Consider the following 18,809-nt stretch of genomic DNA (forward strand, 5'->3'; position numbering starts at 1 on the left):
AAATGGATATTTTACTGGCCAGGTATATCTTAAAACAATCAGAGGCTTGATGAATTGGCTGAATGGCTGATGTATGGCTGGAATGGAAGGGGTATTTGGAGAAGGTTTGAGTCAGGGAAATGCACCTCATCAATCAGCATGATTAAAGGTTTTGGCTGGGCTGAAACAAACTCCGCACTGTGAGGGCCTGGCCTTAAAGGCACAGTCCGCTTTTCAGCACTCCAACAGCCAAGCGTGGAGGCTTAAAACTCACATATTACCACATGCAGTCAACATTTGTGACTCTGTGTTTGTCACAATGCCAGTATGATAGACATCTGGGATTAAACAATATTAAATAACTCAGTGTGACAGTTTCATAACTGCTCAGTAACAATCCCCTATATAAGTTTTATTCACTGGGGACACTGATGGGAATCGAAATGTTTTTATGACAAGGCAAGATTTTATATGATAATATCCAGCAAATTTCAGAATATTATGTCACTTTAAAGGGAAAAAAAACATCATACCATATTTGTGATAGAGCATTTAGCTTCTTAAGCACTTCCAAACAATTCAAACCAAAACTAACCTCACAGCAGGACTTCTGATTATAAACCAAGGGGGACTGAGATGGCACTTTGATAGCACTATACTATGTGTTTCATAAACACCCAATCTGCACCCTGGAGAAACTTCTGATTCATTAAACACACAACCTCCTACACACCCATGAACACACACTGACAGTAGCATACTATATGCATGCCCCATGGCCAAAATCATTGCAGCCAAGGCCCTTAACCCATAAATACAGCTTCGCGCCAGCAGCTCTACATATTTAAAGCCGCTAATGGTTTCCTTCGTAGTGCTCACTTGCACACACAAACACACTAAACCAAGGAGAAAAATTACTGGAGCGAGGGTAGGGATTTCTGTCAGCTGAGCAGCATCTCCAAGCAAACAGGTGCTGCAATGGCTGGCTGGGCAAGGTAAATGGCCTGTATTTGTATAGCGCTTTTCTAGTCCCTGAGGACCCCAAAGTGCTTTACAGCCACCCATTCACACACACATTCACATACTGGCTACATTGCAGCCACAGCCACCCTGGGGCGCACTGACAGAGGCGAGGCTGCCGGACACTGGCGCCACCGGGCCCTCTGACCACCACCAGTACGCAACAGGTGAAGTGTCTTGCCCAAAGACACAACGACGGAGACTGTCCAAGCCGGGGCTCGAACCAGCAACCTTCCAATTACAAGGCAAACTCCCAACTCTTGAGCCACGATCGTCCGTATAGGTCAGTCCCACACTTTAGCCAACATTGGCCAACTGGCTAACTAGAGAACATAATAATAATGCTGAGAGCCTGGTAAATGTTAGTAGGTATAAAAGGTTTAAACAAACATTGTTTCCTAGTCCTTCTTAATTTTTGAGATGTGTAATATCTTTCATTAACTCCTGTATTCATTCTCTAATAAAGAGCTTTTTTCCCCCCATACCAAATGTTAAACCAAACACATGTTTAGTTATCATATCTAATATACGGGTTTATTCATATTACGAACATGTGGTCGGCTGACTTTAATTAAAGAGGCTGATAATACATATACATCATGTCTGGACCAATGAAACATTAACATTCAATTCAGTTTATTAATATATCCAGTTCACAGTTTACAGCAACAGTAATATCAAGGTACTATATAATGTAACCTTAAGGCCCTGCAATATTACTGCGTCCCCCTTTTGAAAAAGCACTTGGTGACCTCGGAGAGGAAGAACTCCCATTTAAATGTCAGAGCCGTGTGGGCTCTGACTCTTAACAGTGAGAAAGAAAAACAACTTAGAGTCCAACACAGAACTTGTACTCAATTATACTGGATAACTGAATGGAAAGCCCACAAGCCCACTGATTATGAGTCCTATATCTACTGTCATTCACACACAGACACACACAAACACACACAGCCCACTAGAAGGTTGGGTAAGGTAAAGCTGCACACTTTTGCCCATTGCCAGGGGGGTAAACACAAACACACAGAGTTTAATCTGAGAGCAAACAGCAGTGCCTCATGTTAACCAGCAGGAATACACTTTCCCTCAACACTATGAGGCTTGGAGCAGTTAAGAGCTTGCACATGAAAAAGGGGCGAGTGGGGAACGGAGGGAAAAAAAACAGAAAAGAATGAGAAGGAGGGAATGCCTAAGGGACTGAGGATTTCACCACTTTTAAAATAATTTTAAATGTTCTAAAATGTAACTGACTGATCTTTGGCTGGATTACTCTCACCATACTTGCCTTTTTTATCCTTTCTCAAGCTTTTGATGTTTGGAAGTGGTTGTACACTTCAGCTGCTTATGTAATTTCCATAATGCTTTATAACTATAATCTAAAGCTTTAAATGTTATTTGCAAACAGAGTTTGAATTGGCTACGCCAGTTTATTCATAACAGGGAAATCCAAGATTTCAGCTTTGAACAGCAGGTTTTGGAGTGTGGAGTTCAGTTTTTTAGTGTATGTAGAGTATGTGCACTTTATACACATGGTGTCTCTACAAACTGTAATTGTCTGCAATGAAGCTAAACTTTAGGGTGGATAGGAAGGCTGCATATCTAATCACTAGATCTTTTTTTTAAATATTCATATATGTATATTAATTATCTGACTTCTAGCTGTCAAGAATTTTAGTACCACTGTTGATCTTTGGGTATCATTAGGACGTCTGTAAGAAAGCAACAGGTTTTTCAGCCAGTCTTAGTATTTCCCATTAAAATATAACTAATGTAAAATATCAGAGGGAATAATTTTGAGATTACAGAGATGATGCAGACCACCTGCAGATCACACTAATATTTCACTGATATTGTGTTTCAGCTCTTCACAAAGAATATTATGTGAGCATTTATATTAATTCGCTAAATACGCCCTGACACACACAAACACATAGCTGTACATGCACGCACACTCACACACATGCCAAGAAAACTTTTTTTAATATATATTTGAGTGAAAGGCGGATATTGCCCTGTGTCTTTATTCTGCTATCCGTTGATCACACCGGGTGAAAACCCCATAAACCAAAAGAGCATTTAAATGAAAGCGGTCCATTCCATGACAGCATAATCTCATTCAGCACACCTTTGTTTCTATCATGTGGCAGTGACATCTAAAAGAAGGGAAAAGGAATTAGGAATTACTCTGATGAGAAAAAATAAGACAGGGGAGACAGAAAACTGAGATATCCAGAAACAAGAGGGACTGAAAATCCATTGTACTAACTATATATGAAAGGAGGCAAGAGATGTACAGCAGAGTGATAACCAGGTTCAAACTATGCAGAGATGCAATCAACATGTCACTTTAAACAAATACGTAGATGAGCAAAGGATCAGAAAAGGGATGGCACAAACATTTTGTACTACTATGCCTGTCACCTGCCTACTTTAGCGTCAAAGTCAAGGAAGAATGAAAAGCAATCATCTCATAGAAAGCTCAAATTCAGTCTTTGGAAATATCGCAATCAATCAACAAAGAAATGAGACCAGATATTAGCAAGAAATACCAGTTTGAGCCAGAACAATGTACAGACCAAAAAAAGAAAGGAAGGCAGAAAGAAAGGAAAAGAAAGAAATAAAGATATCCCTGGTCTTCGTCTTTTTAAGGCTAACGTAATAGACTCAACATGACAAAGGGCATAAATAAAGGAAGAACAGACACGACACAACATGACAGCAATAATGGTCACTCGTTGCAGGATCCTTACCTAGGACGCCAAGTCTGTAGTTTAAAGTGATGACAATCACGTTCCCATAGCTGGCCAGGATACTGCCATCAAACATATTCCCAGTTCCTTCCATGTAGGAGCCCCCATGGATGAAAACCATCACTGGTTTGGGGCTTCCACTCTCCCTAATGTCTAGAGGAGGGGGGGTGGGGGGGTGAAAAGGAGAAGGTGGAAGAGGCAGAAGGACTGGTTAGATGACATATTGAAAGCGACGGTCAGGGATTCACTTTCAAAACTTTCATTTGTAGGGGGCTTTCGCCAACCTTTTTGGCACACTGGCTTTCAACATAGAGACCTTGTCAGTTTTAGGCATCAAAATATTTTGTCAATATGAAAGCACTATATGACTGTTGTTATTGAGATATACTGTTTAATTTGTTTATCAATGTATCTAAATTCCATATGCATGTAAAGGAAAAACGATATTTGATGTGTTTAATTTAATGAGTTGTATTTTCCTTCAGGCAATGGACTGTCCAAAATGCCAGAATGGCAATCTGAAATGTCCCACTATACTGAGGAACTTCAGAGAATAACATGGGATAAATTTTAATTTAATTTAATTTAATTTAAGAGCACATGAGGTTTGACAACTTTATGAAAAAGCTTTGTTTTATTGGGACATAATTTTACTTCAGTAAAGTAGTGTATCCTTTTTTTTCAACTGCAGCGAAAAGCTTACCTTGACTTTGTGAATATGAATGCATATAAGCACAGACTGATAGATGTAAAAACTAACTAAGCTTGTCTTTTAAAATAACTCAGCGTGATTTAAAGCAGATTTAATCATTTTGAGCAGTGAGAATCTATTAATGTAAAAAAGAAGTATGTGTACTTGCACCTGGCAAATGTAAGGTATGGCCCAGGAGATCTAACAACATGTGAGAGCCCATGTTCAAAACAAGGTTCCACTTTCATCTCGTTTTTCAGTGATAAGCCTTTTCATGTTGTTTCTTAACTGTTTCTATCAGTACATGTAGCAGTACACATCATTTATCCTAATGATGTTTTATAGTGAGGGATCAGGTCCAGAGAGAGATGAGAGAGTGTGCGGGGAATTAAAAGTAAACCAACCAAGAAAACAAAAGACAGATTCTGTCAATATTTTTTGATACTTTTCTAAACCAGAGGAGTGGCAAATTAGAAACCTCAAGAAAAACACACATTTTGATGGAACTTCTTGACACTAAAAGACTGATATGAAAATAGTTTGTAGGTGCCCCTATAAATGCAATGCATCAGCATCATTTTAACATTATTGCTCCTTTTTTAACTAAAATTTAGGACTATATCTATATCTCTCTATATATAGAGATATAGATCTATATCTATATCTATCTATAGATCTCTCTCTCTCTCTCTCTCTCTCTCTCTCTCTCTCTCTCTCTCTCTCTCTCTCTAATATATATATATATATAAAACACCCAGCACGCCCCTGCGGGCGGTTTATCCTACAAGCTCGGGTCCTCTACCAGAGGCCTGGGAGCTTGAGGGTCCTGCGCAGTATCTTAGCTGTTCCCAGGATTGCGCTCTTCTGGACAGAGATTTCCGATGTTGTTCCCGGGATCTGCTGGAGCCACTCGCCTAGCTTGGGAGTCACCGCACCTAGTGCTCCGATTACCACGGGGACCACCGTTACCTTCACCCTCCACATCCTCTCGAGCTCTTCTCTGAGCCCTTGGTATTTCTCCAGCTTCTCGTGTTCCTTCTTCCTGATATTGCTGTCATTCGGAACCGCTACATCGATCACTACGGCCGTCTTCTTCTGTTTGTCTACCACCACTATGTCCGGTTGGTTAGCCACCACCATTTTGTCCGTCTGTATCTGGAAGTCCCACAGGATCTTAGCTCGGTCATTCTCCACCACCCTTGGGGGCATCTCCCATTTTGACCTCGGGACTTCCAGGTTGTACTCGGCACAGATGTTCCTGTACACTATGCCGGCCACTTGGTTATGGCGTTCCATGTTGCACCCTGCTGTTATGTGCTGGATTGTCTCTGGGGCATCTTTACACAGCCTGCACCTGGGGTCTTCATATATATATATATATATATATATATATATATATATATATATATATATATATATATATATATATATATATATATTACAGGGCACTTTGTATTATTTATAACTTAATTTATTTGTAGTATTCTTCCTAGATTATGCATTGTGTTCTGCAATAATAATACAATAATAATACAAAAACAGGGCATTGTTGGAATGCTACTACGCAAGTAACCCCGGCGGAAGGGGCTACATGAATAGGATGCGGGACCTATGGATTCTTCGATATCCAACATCCACAATGACGGCGAAACAACTAGTAGCTCAGTGTTCCAACATTCGAAAGAAGGGACTGCTCTCACAGCTAGAGATTGACGAGGTACAACACAAATGCTATGGCAAGGAGGAGTCAGGACGCCAGGTCAGGGGGGAGATATCATCACCCCCACCCGAGATTGGGTACATAGCCCCAAGTGTGATAGGAGAAGGATCGTTGAGTGCGAGAGGAACTGACCTGAAAAATAGGATCATCGCCAAGCTTGAAACCTGTATCCCCTGTAGTCGGTTACCAAGATTACGTGAAGTACCCTCAGAAGGTCTGCTAGATGATGTTAATGCAGCACTACGGACGATACCTACAACCACGATTACCGACACTAACAAGCTGATCTACAATACGGCAGCAGTGATCAGTGAGATGCTTGGCTACAAGTTGAACAGCCACAAGGGGCAGTACCCTCCATGGAGAAGGAGGCTAGAGGGCAAGATCAAAGTAGCACGGAGGGAGGTCAGCCAACTAATGGAGTTGCAGAAAGGTGCGACAAAGAAGGTGCATAAGAAATACAGCAAGCTGTCCATACCTGAGGCCTTGGAAACTGCCAAGCAAAGACTCATAGCCTTGCCCAGCCGCTTGAGGAGGTACACCAGAGAGATAGGCAAAGGTGTACTCTCAGTGGCAAGGGAACAATAATAATAAGAGAACAGCACCACCAAGGCTGGAGACGGAGCAATACTGGAAGAGCATATGGGAGAAGGACGCAACCCATAACGGCAATGCTCAGTGGCTAGTGGATCTGAGGGCAGACCACAGCGACCTCCCTGAACAGGGTCCAGTAACCATCACAGTGGCCAACATCCAAGAAAGGGTCTCCAGTATGAAGAGTTGGACAGCACCAGGGCCCGACATGGTTCACGCCTACTGGCTAAAGAAGCTGACTGCACTCCACGAGCTTCTGGCAGCACAAATGAACCAGCTGCTAGTTAACGAGAGACACCCGGAATGGCTAACCGAAGGTCGGACGGTCCTGATCCCCAAGGACCCCAAGAAGGGACCGGTCCCCTCCAACTACCAACCAATAACCTGCCTCAGTACTACATGGAAGCTCCTGTCAGGCATCATATCGGCTAAGATGAACAGGCACATGGGTCAATACATGAGCGGGACACAGAAAGGGATTGGCAAGAATACCAGAGGCGCAAAACACCAGCTACTGGTAGACAGAACAGTCAGCCGAGACTGCAAGATCAGACTGACCAACCTGTGCACTGCCTGGATTGATTACAAGAAGGCCTATGACTCAATGCCCCACAGCTGGATACTGGAATGCTTAGAATTGTACAAGATCAATGGGACCCTAAGAGCCTTCATCAGGAACTCAATGGGGATGTGGTGTACAACACTAGAGGCCAACTCCAAGCCCATAGCACAAGTCACCATCAAGTGCGGGATCTACCAAGGAGATGCTCTGTCCCCACTGCTGTTCTGCATAGGCCTGAACCCCCTCAGTGAGATCATTAACAAGACTGGCTACGGATACCGACTACGGAACGAAGCAGTTGTCAGCCACCTCCTGTACATGGATGACATCAAGCTGTATGCCAAGAGTGAACGAGACATCGATTCACTGATCCACACTACCAGGCTATACAGCAATGACATTGGAATGTCATTCGGACTGGAGAAGTGTAGTCGGATGGTAACAAAGAGAGGGAAGGTAGTCAGAACTGAGGGGATTGAACTACCAGAAGGCAACATTGCAGACATAGAGGACAGTTACAAGTACCTGGGGATCCCGCAGGCGAATGGGAACCATGAAGAGGCCGCTAGAAAAGCTGCAACCACCAAGTTGCAGAGGGTCAGGCAAGTCCTGAGGAGTCAGCTGAATGGTAAGAACAAGATCCGGGCCATCAACACGTACGCCCTGCCCGTGATCAGGTACCCTGCTGGGATAATAGGCTGGCCAAAGGAGGAGATAGAAGCCACTGACATAAAGACAAGAAAGCTCCTTACCATGCATGGAGGGTTTCACCCCAAGTCCAGCACCCTGAGGCTGTACGCTAAGCGGAAGGAAGGGGGCTGGGGACTGGTGAGTGTCAGCACCACAGTCCAGGATGAGACAACGAACATCCAAGAATACATTGGGAAGATGGCCCCAACTGACCGAGTGCTCAGTGAATACCTCAGGCAGCAGAAACCCAAGAAAGAGGAGGGAGACGAGGAACCATCATGGAAGGACAGGCCCCTGCACGGTATGTACCACCGGCAGATAGAGGAGGTGGCTGATATCCAGAAATCCTACCAGTGGCTGGACAAAGCTGGACTGAAAGACAGCACAGAGGCACTAATCATGGCAGCACAAGAACAAGCTCTGAGCACAAGATCCATAGAGGCTGGGGTCTATCACACCAGGCAAGACCCCAGGTGCAGGCTGTGTAAAGATGCCCCAGAGACAATCCAGCACATAACAGCAGGGTGCAAGATGCTAGCAGGCAAGGCATACATGGAACGCCATAACCAAGTGGCCGGCATAGTGTACAGGAACATCTGTGCCGAGTATAATCTGGAAGTCCCGAAGTCAAAATGGGAGACGCCCCCAAGGGTGGTGGAGAATGACCGAGCTAAGATCCTGTGGGACTTCCAGATACAGACGGACAAAATGGTGGTGGCTAACCAACCGGACATAGTGGTGGTAGACAAACAGAAGAAGACGGCCGTAGTGATCGATGTAGCGGTTCCGAATGACAGCAATATCAGGAAGAAGGAACACGAGAAGCTGGAGAAATACCAAGGGCTCAGAGAAGAGCTCGAGAGGATGTGGAGGGTGAAGGTAACGGTGGTCCCCGTGGTAATTGGAGCACTAGGTGCGGTGACTCCCAAGCTAGGCGAGTGGCTCCAGCAGATCCCGGGAACAACATCGGAGATCTCTGTCCAGAAGAGCGCAGTCCTGGGAACAGCTAAGATACTGCGCAGGACCCTCAAGCTCCCAGGCCTCTGGTAGAGGACCCGAGCTTGAAGGATAAACCGCCCGCAGGGGCGTGCTGGGTGTTTTTTTTGTTTTTTTTTATTAGTCAGAATGACCTTACACAGAAAAGGAATTGGGATTAAAGAAAAGGTAGGTTGGCTCTGGTAAAATTCTCTCTGAATGCATGTCTTTGTATTATGTTTGTCTTTTCTTCTGTTTCCCTGAGTGCAAAGACCATTACATCACTCCACAGTCTCTGTCCTTTTACAGTTTTTTTTTTTTAAGCTATTCAGCTCCCTCTGTCGCAGCAGGCACTGGCCACAATGTAGCGACACATCATAACTCTCCTCTGGAACACTTCCAGAAACTCCTGACAAAAAAGGTCAGGAGATTATGGCAAGTGCGTATGTGTGCTGGTGCTGTACAGTCCAGATATATGTGCAACCTAACAAAAGGAGAGGAGGGGAGACAAACCGAGCATATAATAAGAATGAATGAACTGGGTAATTGTGATGATATGATTCTGTTTATGATGGTGGTTATGCAATGGTAATGATAATGCTGATAGTCATGTTGGCATGACAGTGGCAGTAGTGATAATTAACTGACAGCCTTGATGATGACAGAGATGAGGATAATGGCAATTAATACTGGATATATAGTGGAATCAGCTGTGGGAATGTTAAATGGTGATTGCAATGAGTTAGACAATGATGTCAATGATGTCAACCATGATAGTGACAGTAATGGTAATGTACTTGATAGTGGTGACAATCATGGAAATAAAAATACTTTTTGCTGGTGTCACCCAAGATGGTTTTGATGACGGCAATAGCTAACTATGAAAGCGATTAACTATTACATTGCTAATGGTGTTGATAGTAATGATACTGAAAACTATTATGGTGCAAATGATCTCAGTGACAAATAACAACCATGCTAAAAAATCATGATAGCTACCTATTACATTGATGGCAATGAGGACAAGTATAACAGACAATAGCTATGATCAAGACAATGATGTTACTAAAGGACAATATTGCAACAATTATGCTAATATTAATGTTACTGTGGTGGCAGTTATGATGTAGTCAACATCATGTTACGAAAACAGCAGTGGGGCCAGGTAACGTGCAACTTCCAACCTGTGAATTTTTGACTAGTTGGAACAAAAGGGCTGTTTTTCAACAAGCATGTTTTTTTAAAATGTAATCCAAATTGCAAATATTTTGACCCAAACTATTATCTTTTTTTAAACTAAATTGGTAATTTTGGTGTATAAACTAAAATATAGTGAATGAAAAAAAACAAACAAACTTCTGAAACAGGACAAAGTGAAGTTTCCTGGTTGACAGTATTGTGATTGATGACACCGCCCCTTCTGCTTCCTTTTGGAGATTTTGTCAAACAGGACCATTCACTCTTAGTGTCTAATAACACCGCCACAGCTTGTGGTTCAAAGCATCTGTGCCAAATATGTGCTGAAAAAAAACTGCAATATTTGAAATTCTGGGGAAAAGAATGGCTTGGATTTTGATAATGGCAACAACAGTGAAGATGGTAGAGATGATGCCAACATCATGGCTATGAACAACAAATGAAGATGATGTAGATGATTACAACAACCGCAAATTACAGTGAAATCCAATGGGCTTTATATAATAAAAAACATGAATAGCATTAATTGTAATCGTTAACATGGGTTTGTAAACAAAATGATAAGGAAAGAGTTATGATAAAAATCATAATTTTTGAGAATGGAAGCTGTGTATTATTAGAGTCACTTGTATTTTTATGAGTCCTCTCAAGTGTTACTTGAAAATAGAAATTAAATTCTGCTGAAGTGATATAAATCCAGTGTGGCTTTTTTTGTTCTTTGCTGAAGGTCAGCGGTAATGAGGTGAGGTTAGGATAAAATTGCCACAGCGACGCTCGAACATTGATGGATTTACCTGAATTTACCTGGATTTACTGACTAAAGCAACTCCCAGTGTATACTCAACATATTATATATTAAGGTTTTAAGTTTATGCTATCCAGCTTGCTCTCAGTATGGCTTCCTGGCAACCTACATTGGCTGCCAAGTGCAGCATTCAGAGCCAAAAAAATCTTGTAAATCCCAGCCTCTCCATTCATTCCCCTTACTTATCAATTTATTCAGCATATTTCAACACTTTCTACCACCCACCACTTTCCATCAGTGAATAAATTGTATTTGAGGTGATTATTGAACTAGCAAATACATGTGTGATTATTGTAATCAGTAGTTAATATTGATTCCTGTAACTTAATTTTCAATGAATGTGTCTAGAATCAGGCAGGAAAATTCAACTGTCCTCTCTCTCTTTTCTGTGTGTCTGTGTGTGTGGGTTTGTGTATTTCACAGTGAGCAGAAAGATGAAAGCTTGCTCTAAGATGAGTGAAAATAAGATGCAATCATGTAGTGATTCTACCACTCAATCTTCCCTGGGATGAGTATGGGTCAGGGAGGGTTTGTCAGAGGAGAGGTGCCATGCCAGCATGGAGTAGATCATTGCTTCCTTGAGGATGAGGTTATGATCAAAGAGATTCAGGTGCTTTAGATTTCTCTGGGCAAACCCTAAGAGAGGCCCCCAGGCTGTTGCAAAAACTTTGGTATCCTCTCCCTTTGCCAGTGTAGAGGACTTATCAAACCAACAACAGTCACAAGAAGAAAAGGGTTGTTTTTTTTTCTTTAGCTCTAGCTTTTTGCTGCAGGGAATAAAGACACAGGAATCCTGGTAAGGCCAGCAAGAAAAAAAATGAGGCCAAGTGCTAAAAACTGATTCAAAGGCTGCCTAATAAAATGTATTCAGTGAAAACTGTTCATAAAAACTTCTTCACTAACATGGTTAAGAAGGCATCAATGTAGAGATGTATGATGAAGAGATTTAGATATATTTATTTAAATCTACCATGTATTAACAGTGACCAATCATTTTATTATAATTAGAAAACCATATTTCAGCTAAATTATAATATGCAGTACAAACATTGATCATTCCCAAATCAACTAACATTTAAATCTACAATAAACGCTGTCCTGGTTCTGTTTCAGGGTCTTCTATCAGTTGGACATCCAGTTGGCAGCTCTACCCTGTGCTCCTTTCCAATGATTAAGGTCAATATCTCTAAGGTTGAGGCCAGGGAACCTTTTCAATAATGTCCATTTCCACAACTTCTATCTGTGTATCACTTTTTTAGTCACTACCCAGAGCTTGCGGCCATACGTAAGGGTAAAAATGTAAAACATAGCTCAAGTAGTAAGGTCACACTTTTGAATTAAGCTCTATATTTACCCCATTATTGCAGGGTGTTACATCAATCCATTTGACTGTCTCCCACTCCCTTCTTCCCTCACTCATGACCAAAACCCAAAGATACCTAAACTTCTCTATTTGGGATGGTGGATCATTGCCCCAAGTGGGTATGCCTTCATTTTCTGATGAGAACCAGACTTTGGGGTACTAACTGTCATCCTAGCTGCTCAATACTTGGTTGCAAACCATGGCTGTGAAAGCTAGAGTCCATCAACCAGTGAAGCCAAGAGCACCACATCAACAGCAAAAATCCAAGATAAGATCCTGAGGCTACCATACCTGAAACTGTCCTCCCCTTGCCTGAATCTAGAAACATTGTCCATTAAAATCACAAACAGAATCGATGACAAGAGCCAGACCTGGTGGAGCCCCATACCTAAGGGAAATGAGTCCAACTTCTTGCCAGCAATGAAAAACAAACTATTACTACTGCTCTACGTGGACTAAATAGCCAACAATGACAGCCCCCGCACCACCACGCTCCAGAGGACAAGGGAAGTGCTTAAATGCGTTCTCCACCACTACACTTTGCCAATTCATTTCCACAACATCCAGAGTCTGAATGGAGTCTAGGGAAAGCTCAGCCATCTCTACCTCAGTGACTTCACACCTAGTGATGGAAGTCATATGCATCACACAAACACTGCTTCTATTTCTTGTGTCCTCAGTTGACGTCAGCACGCCAACCCAACCATATATACCTGACGGTTTGCCAGAATTGATTTGAAGTCGACTGAAAGTCTTGTTCCCTGGCCTCATCAGACTTCTCCCAAAGTTTGCCAGTATGGATTTGACAGAGCCATGTCCTTTTTTTTTCCAGCATTGATCAGCTACCTCCAGAATCCAACCAAACTTGGCAACATTTCCTGTTGCCAAGTGCACTTTGGACACAATCATGGTCAAACATAGTTTCCGTTATGGACTATCCATGATCGGCACTGAACTCTAGAAACAGAACTACTCTTGGGGTTACATTATCATTATCCATGTGAGCACTGAAGTACCTAGTAGACAAGAGTGCCTTCGGAGGGATGCTTGCAGCACCCCACCCAAGATTTTCAAGAAGGCCAGGTGTTCTAAGCTAGTCTCAGCATCTAAGCACTATCAATAGTGACAACCCGCTTCCCTGACCTGAAGCCAAAGGAAAATTACCATCTTGTATGAATTTAAATCCACAGAACTAAAGAAGGGGAGCACAGTGGTAAGCACTGATGCTTCATAGCAAGAAGGTCCTGAGTTCGATTCCACCATCTGGACCATTCACCTCTTTCATTGTGGAGTCTGCAAGTTCTCCCTGTGTACTCCGGCTTCCTCCTACAGTCGTTGATACTGTTATGATCTTTTCTTTTACTCCAAGATTGTCTACATGGTATTAGCAACATCTCTGGGCCCCTAACACTCTAATCTATACTGTATCCCTGGAGGTTAATCTTTCACAGGTAATAACATGTAATACTTAGAGCCTCCATAAGTAGATGCCACAGTTTGAAACAGCTTCACTTCCACATTCTGACTCTTAACTATTCCAGCAATATTTGATGTTGAAACAGAAGCTTCTAACAAGTTCTCTGGGCTTTCCTGTTTACATCTCTATTCCCAGCACAAAAAGGATTACAAATAGCAGCTTTAGAGAATATAAAGAGATTATAAAATGCAAGATACTGGATGGGAGGGGTTGTGAAGGGATGTCCTCAATGAGTTGGCAGATAAAAGGCAACACTATGTCAAAGGTCAAAGCCTCTAGAGCTACGTGGAAAGTAAAATGGGGAGGGAGAGTTCAGACTGATTGGAGTTGCCCTGAAAGAGAGTGAGGGTCTGCGTGTCCATGCAGGCATTCTGAAACATATTTCCCTGTAAATTAAACTGGATTACTTGTCTTCTCCACATCCTTTATCGAGATAACACTTGAAGCTAGCATGGAATTCATTGAATAGATCTGTGTGAGCTTTGTGACTTTCTATAATCTTACTGACGTGTGTGTGTATGCGTGTGTGTTTGAACTCCCATAAAAACTGCATGATGATGCAGATCAAAAGGATCTGGATGGTTGTGAGTTTTACTTGGATGTAATTGCTGTTTACTCCATCACATTATACAGTAGAGGTGCTTTATTAAGACTTTCTGCCTGTCATTAGAATTGCACTGCAGCAGTCTCAAGGGGATATGACACTATCTCTGGGTTTTATCAAAGACATTTTATTTGTAATATGACTTTTCAAAGATCTCTTATTTTATGGCAATTGAGCAAAGGTTCTTCTTTCTTCTACTGATGAGATTAATGGGTTTCAAGTGGAATGCCATAGCATCATAACACCACTCATTTCAATACAAAGAAGAGTCATTGCAGTTTTCAAAAGACATTCGCCGGAACCCTGAAGTGTTTTTTTTTTAAACAATACAACACGCCTTGCATTAAAGGATTAAATGGCTTTAAATGATTAGCAGTACATGGGGACAAAATAATTTATTTTTATTGCATTTGAGTTTAGAAAATTCATGGCAATAAGAGCAGAACAGGTAACAATGTTGCTTATTTTCAAACACATGGTGAGTTTGACAGAACCAGGCAATATATTTATGGGTTAACTAGCATGTCTTGATTACTATATATGGTTATAGAGTCTTCTCTTTATAATTTTCTGTACTAGCACATTGTGGCAGGAAACTGTGGGTTAGCATCCTTGATCTTGTCCCTATGCAGACACAGATTTTATATATAATGTATATAACTAGCCCATATAGTTATTTATATTACAATGAGTGACCTAAAGTGCAGCAGATTGGAATCTGTTTAACCCTGTAAAGATATACTATTTACAGAAAAAAATGTATAAAGTAAATCTTACGTCAGGGTCCACTTTTCCAGAGCTTTAAATTAAAACATGTAGCTACATGTCAGTCTTTAATTACCAGGATCAATAATTACCTACCAAAGTCAATATTAATGGAAATTAAATATATTAATGATAATATATTACATACATTCTAACTACAAGTTTGTCTGCTTTGAAAACTGATCAGCTAAGCCACAATAATTACTTCACCTTGTCTTACCTTTTGCTGAGTTGGTTCACAGGAGATTTAATTCCACCAGTGAGGTATTTGCCCCTGAGAAGCAGCTTTGTCTCACAGAGATGTTTGCTAAATTTTAATTGCAATCTGCGGTGTGAGCATTCACTGCAATCAAAGAAGCAACATGATTGCTCCACTGAAATTACCAAGTGATAGAAGTGTTTATGTACAGTGAGGACATCGGTGAAAACCTTAAACATAATGCTATGTCATGTGGGTTCCTTGCAAATGCTGAATAAGTGTATTTATTCAAGTTTTACATATTAATAGGTAGTAAGTTGGTCCAGCATTGCACCCCACAAGTCTTTGCAGCAACTAGGGCTGAGAAAGATATTAACATGTCTTCTAGTATTTTTATCATATTTACAAAGGTTATTTTGATGCCAAAAACATAAATAGATCTGTTAATGTAGAAAAAAGCCAGTTAGCCAACGGTTAAACTTTTGAACATGATCATATTTTAGAAACGAGGCAAATCAAAACAAAAAACATGCAAAAATGTGTTAAGAGCTGACTGAAGGGTTAATAGTTATTCTATCTGCTGGTGGGATGCAACATAGAAAAGTAAAGAAAAGGAAACAGCAAATCCAAGCAGGTAATCTACATATGTTACAGTTTTAATATCAAAGAATGGTGGAAGACATGTAAATTTTAGACATCAAGCTGAAGAGGACAAAACACATCCAGCCCAAAAAGAGAGTTTACGAGTAAAGAGCAAAAAGAAAATGTCCATCAATTTCAAAAAAAGGACAAGAAATGTAAGAAAATCAAAGAAGATAAAAATTGTAGGAGAAAGGGTAAGTTTGATTTCCCTTGTCATGCAAATCAGTTTGGCATTGGGGGAAAAAATACCTTCGTCGTCCGTGCGGTCACTATCACCTAAATCATCACTGTGTTTCTTTGTAAGGGGACCTATAGGACCAAGAAGGAGAAGATGGAGGAAAACAGGGTGATCAAGAACACAAACAGTCTTCAAAAGATGCTCTCAAAAGAAAGAAAGTTTTTTCAATCATTACTGATTTTATAGCCCCCTTTTTTCTTTTCTTTTCTTTTTTTCTTTTTAGAAAAATCCTCACATTGACAAGCAGACTGGGCAAACATTACCACAATGTCCACTTTGTTTAATGTTGGAATTTACTCTGCTTGAGTTCATTTAAGAAGTTAAAGACCAAAAAAAGAGGGACTTTAAAAAAAGAGGCAAAAAATGTTAGTTTTCTGTTGAAAATGAAGACTGAACTAAAGATAAACGTCTCAAGATCATAAACTTTAAAACATTGCATAAAGTAGCATAAATTACACACATCAGATATTGTGGTAACAACTGAATTGATCAGAATAGAAGAGAAAAACAAACAAACAAAGACTGTAAAAGAAGCAGAGTTTTTTTTTAAGAGCAGAGCACTCTAGAGAATCATGTGACAACTTCCCCAAATGCATTTTAAAAGTGATTTGATGTCACAACACACACAAACATCTGTCCATACATATCCCTGTTTAGAATATCAACTATCCCAATATTTTAAAGGCAGTGAGAGAAAGAAAGGAGACCCCCCCAAAAACTATATATTTTTTGAGTGATTATTGGGTTATTCTTTATCCATTTATTTTCATGCTTTTGCCAAGGCATGCTATAAATCATAAAGCATGAATAAGCACACATAGTAATTTTCATAATACAATTTAGAATAATCAGTTTTATTTAAAGGAAACAAACTGAGCAATAACACAATAATGACTTTGCTCTGGCATAATAATATTGAGATTAATTATGTATGTTTGTTTAATTAATACAAGAAAAAAAGTAAAGTATGAAAGCATCTGACACTTTGAGCAGATACAATAAGGGTACTGAATTAAACTTCTTTTTTCTTTTTTTTTCAGTAGATTCTTTAAATACTCTTTAAACATTTTTTTTGTTCAACCTGAGTGTTTGTGTAGTGTTTAAGTTTATCAGGCAATTGTCTGTCAAGGGAAGTGGTTAGATGCTTCTCCATAAAAACAACAGTTTGTCATTTTAATATCAGTATTGTTTACATACACAGAGAAAAAAACGCATGCTAGCTTAAAGTATTTACACACCTACAAACAAACAAACACACAAATACAAACGTAGAGAGGAAAGAATATACATATATCTTCCAAACAAGATCAGAAACATGCAGTCTTAACAAAAAATAACAGAAGCTGTCAAGGTGCATGACACATAGAATAGCATCAGTAGCATACTGGTCCTCCCCCAACCCACCACACACACACACACACACACACACACACACACACACACACACACACACACACACACACAGTTGCGCACACATGCAATGGCATCGACAACACGTGAGCCCGTTGTGCCTCAAAGTGCCATCAGTGGATGAGGAAATCACCACTTTAGTCCTTTAATCTATCTTAATTGACCACAGCAGCAAATAGCCGGCACTTTTATGCAAATATACTTCAATTCCATTTTTAAAAACTGATCTAGCAGTTTATTCTATTTATAAGGTCAACGCTAATAAATGGCTCATATTAAACTAGAAATGTCACTAAATGAGTTGTTGTTAATGTTTATGAAATAGATCATAATGGCAGATGACTGACTCAAATGGTTAAGATGGTTCTAGCCAGTAACTCATATCCAAGAGTAATAATTCCTCCATCATAATATCTTGGTTTATTTTAAGCTCACTGATTTCTTTCCAATGACTTTAAAAAGGAGGCTGGCTTACTGCATATCAGTGTGTCCTGCAGCAGTCTCCCAGCTCTCTTTTGTGAATATGACAAGCAATTTGATAAGGGAGAGCTGACTCGTGCTTTCAATGTGCTGAATAAGCACCGAGACACCAAGTCGCTTCTTAGGAAATGGGAAATGTCTAAGAAAGAGAAAGCAGCCACTGTCTAGGGATGTGTCACCTGTTTATAGAGTATGCCGCATAGAGAGATCACTGACAAAACAATACATAAAGGTTGTGAGAAATCTGTGGTAACCTTTCAGCATACACGACGCTGAGTGATATATGTCTTCGTGCTAATACCTGAATATACAGCAAGCCTACAGTTACTTTTCAAACTGTTGCATCTACAATTTAAATGCATGTTCGGACAGACAAGTACACAATTAATTTTTATATATAGATAGATATAAAATTAGCAAAACAAAGTGGTGTGTTTATATGTTTTTGACTGAAAAATATCCAAACTACAAGAGGACATTTAAATTTAAAATGCTGTTTTATCTGTGTTATTTATATTTATAGGATGTAGAAGCCTAACTTCCAGATCTAGTCTAGTCTTAAGTCTCCATGAACCAAAGCAACTATCCATTTTAGAATGTTAAAATACTTCAACTGGCACAGTACACTGAATATACTACATATGTCTC

At 40.4% G+C, this 18,809-nt stretch overlaps 1 protein-coding gene across 7 annotated transcripts in view; it reads right to left on the bottom strand.

Moving 5' to 3' along the window:
• nlgn1 (neuroligin 1) overlaps nucleotides 1-18,809 on the bottom strand; it is a 344,764-nt gene that overhangs the window by 159,340 nt on the left and 166,615 nt on the right. For 5 of the 7 annotated variants that reach the window (XM_082524408.1, XM_082524409.1, XM_082524407.1 and 2 more), the window contains 2 exons: nucleotides 16,283-16,342; nucleotides 3,750-3,902 (listed from right to left, as the gene is read on the bottom strand). In XM_082524408.1, coding sequence (XP_082380534.1) covers nucleotides 3,750-3,902; nucleotides 16,283-16,342 — 213 coding nt within the window. The remainder of the gene's footprint in view (nucleotides 1-3,749; nucleotides 3,903-16,282; nucleotides 16,343-18,809) is intronic. The other 2 variants (XM_082524410.1, XM_082524413.1) reach the window with 1 other exon arrangement.

The sequence above is a fragment of the Aulonocara stuartgranti genome (genome assembly GCF_965226115.1).
Source record: "Aulonocara stuartgranti genome assembly, chromosome: 23".
Lineage (NCBI taxonomy): Eukaryota > Metazoa > Chordata > Actinopteri > Cichliformes > Cichlidae > Aulonocara > Aulonocara stuartgranti.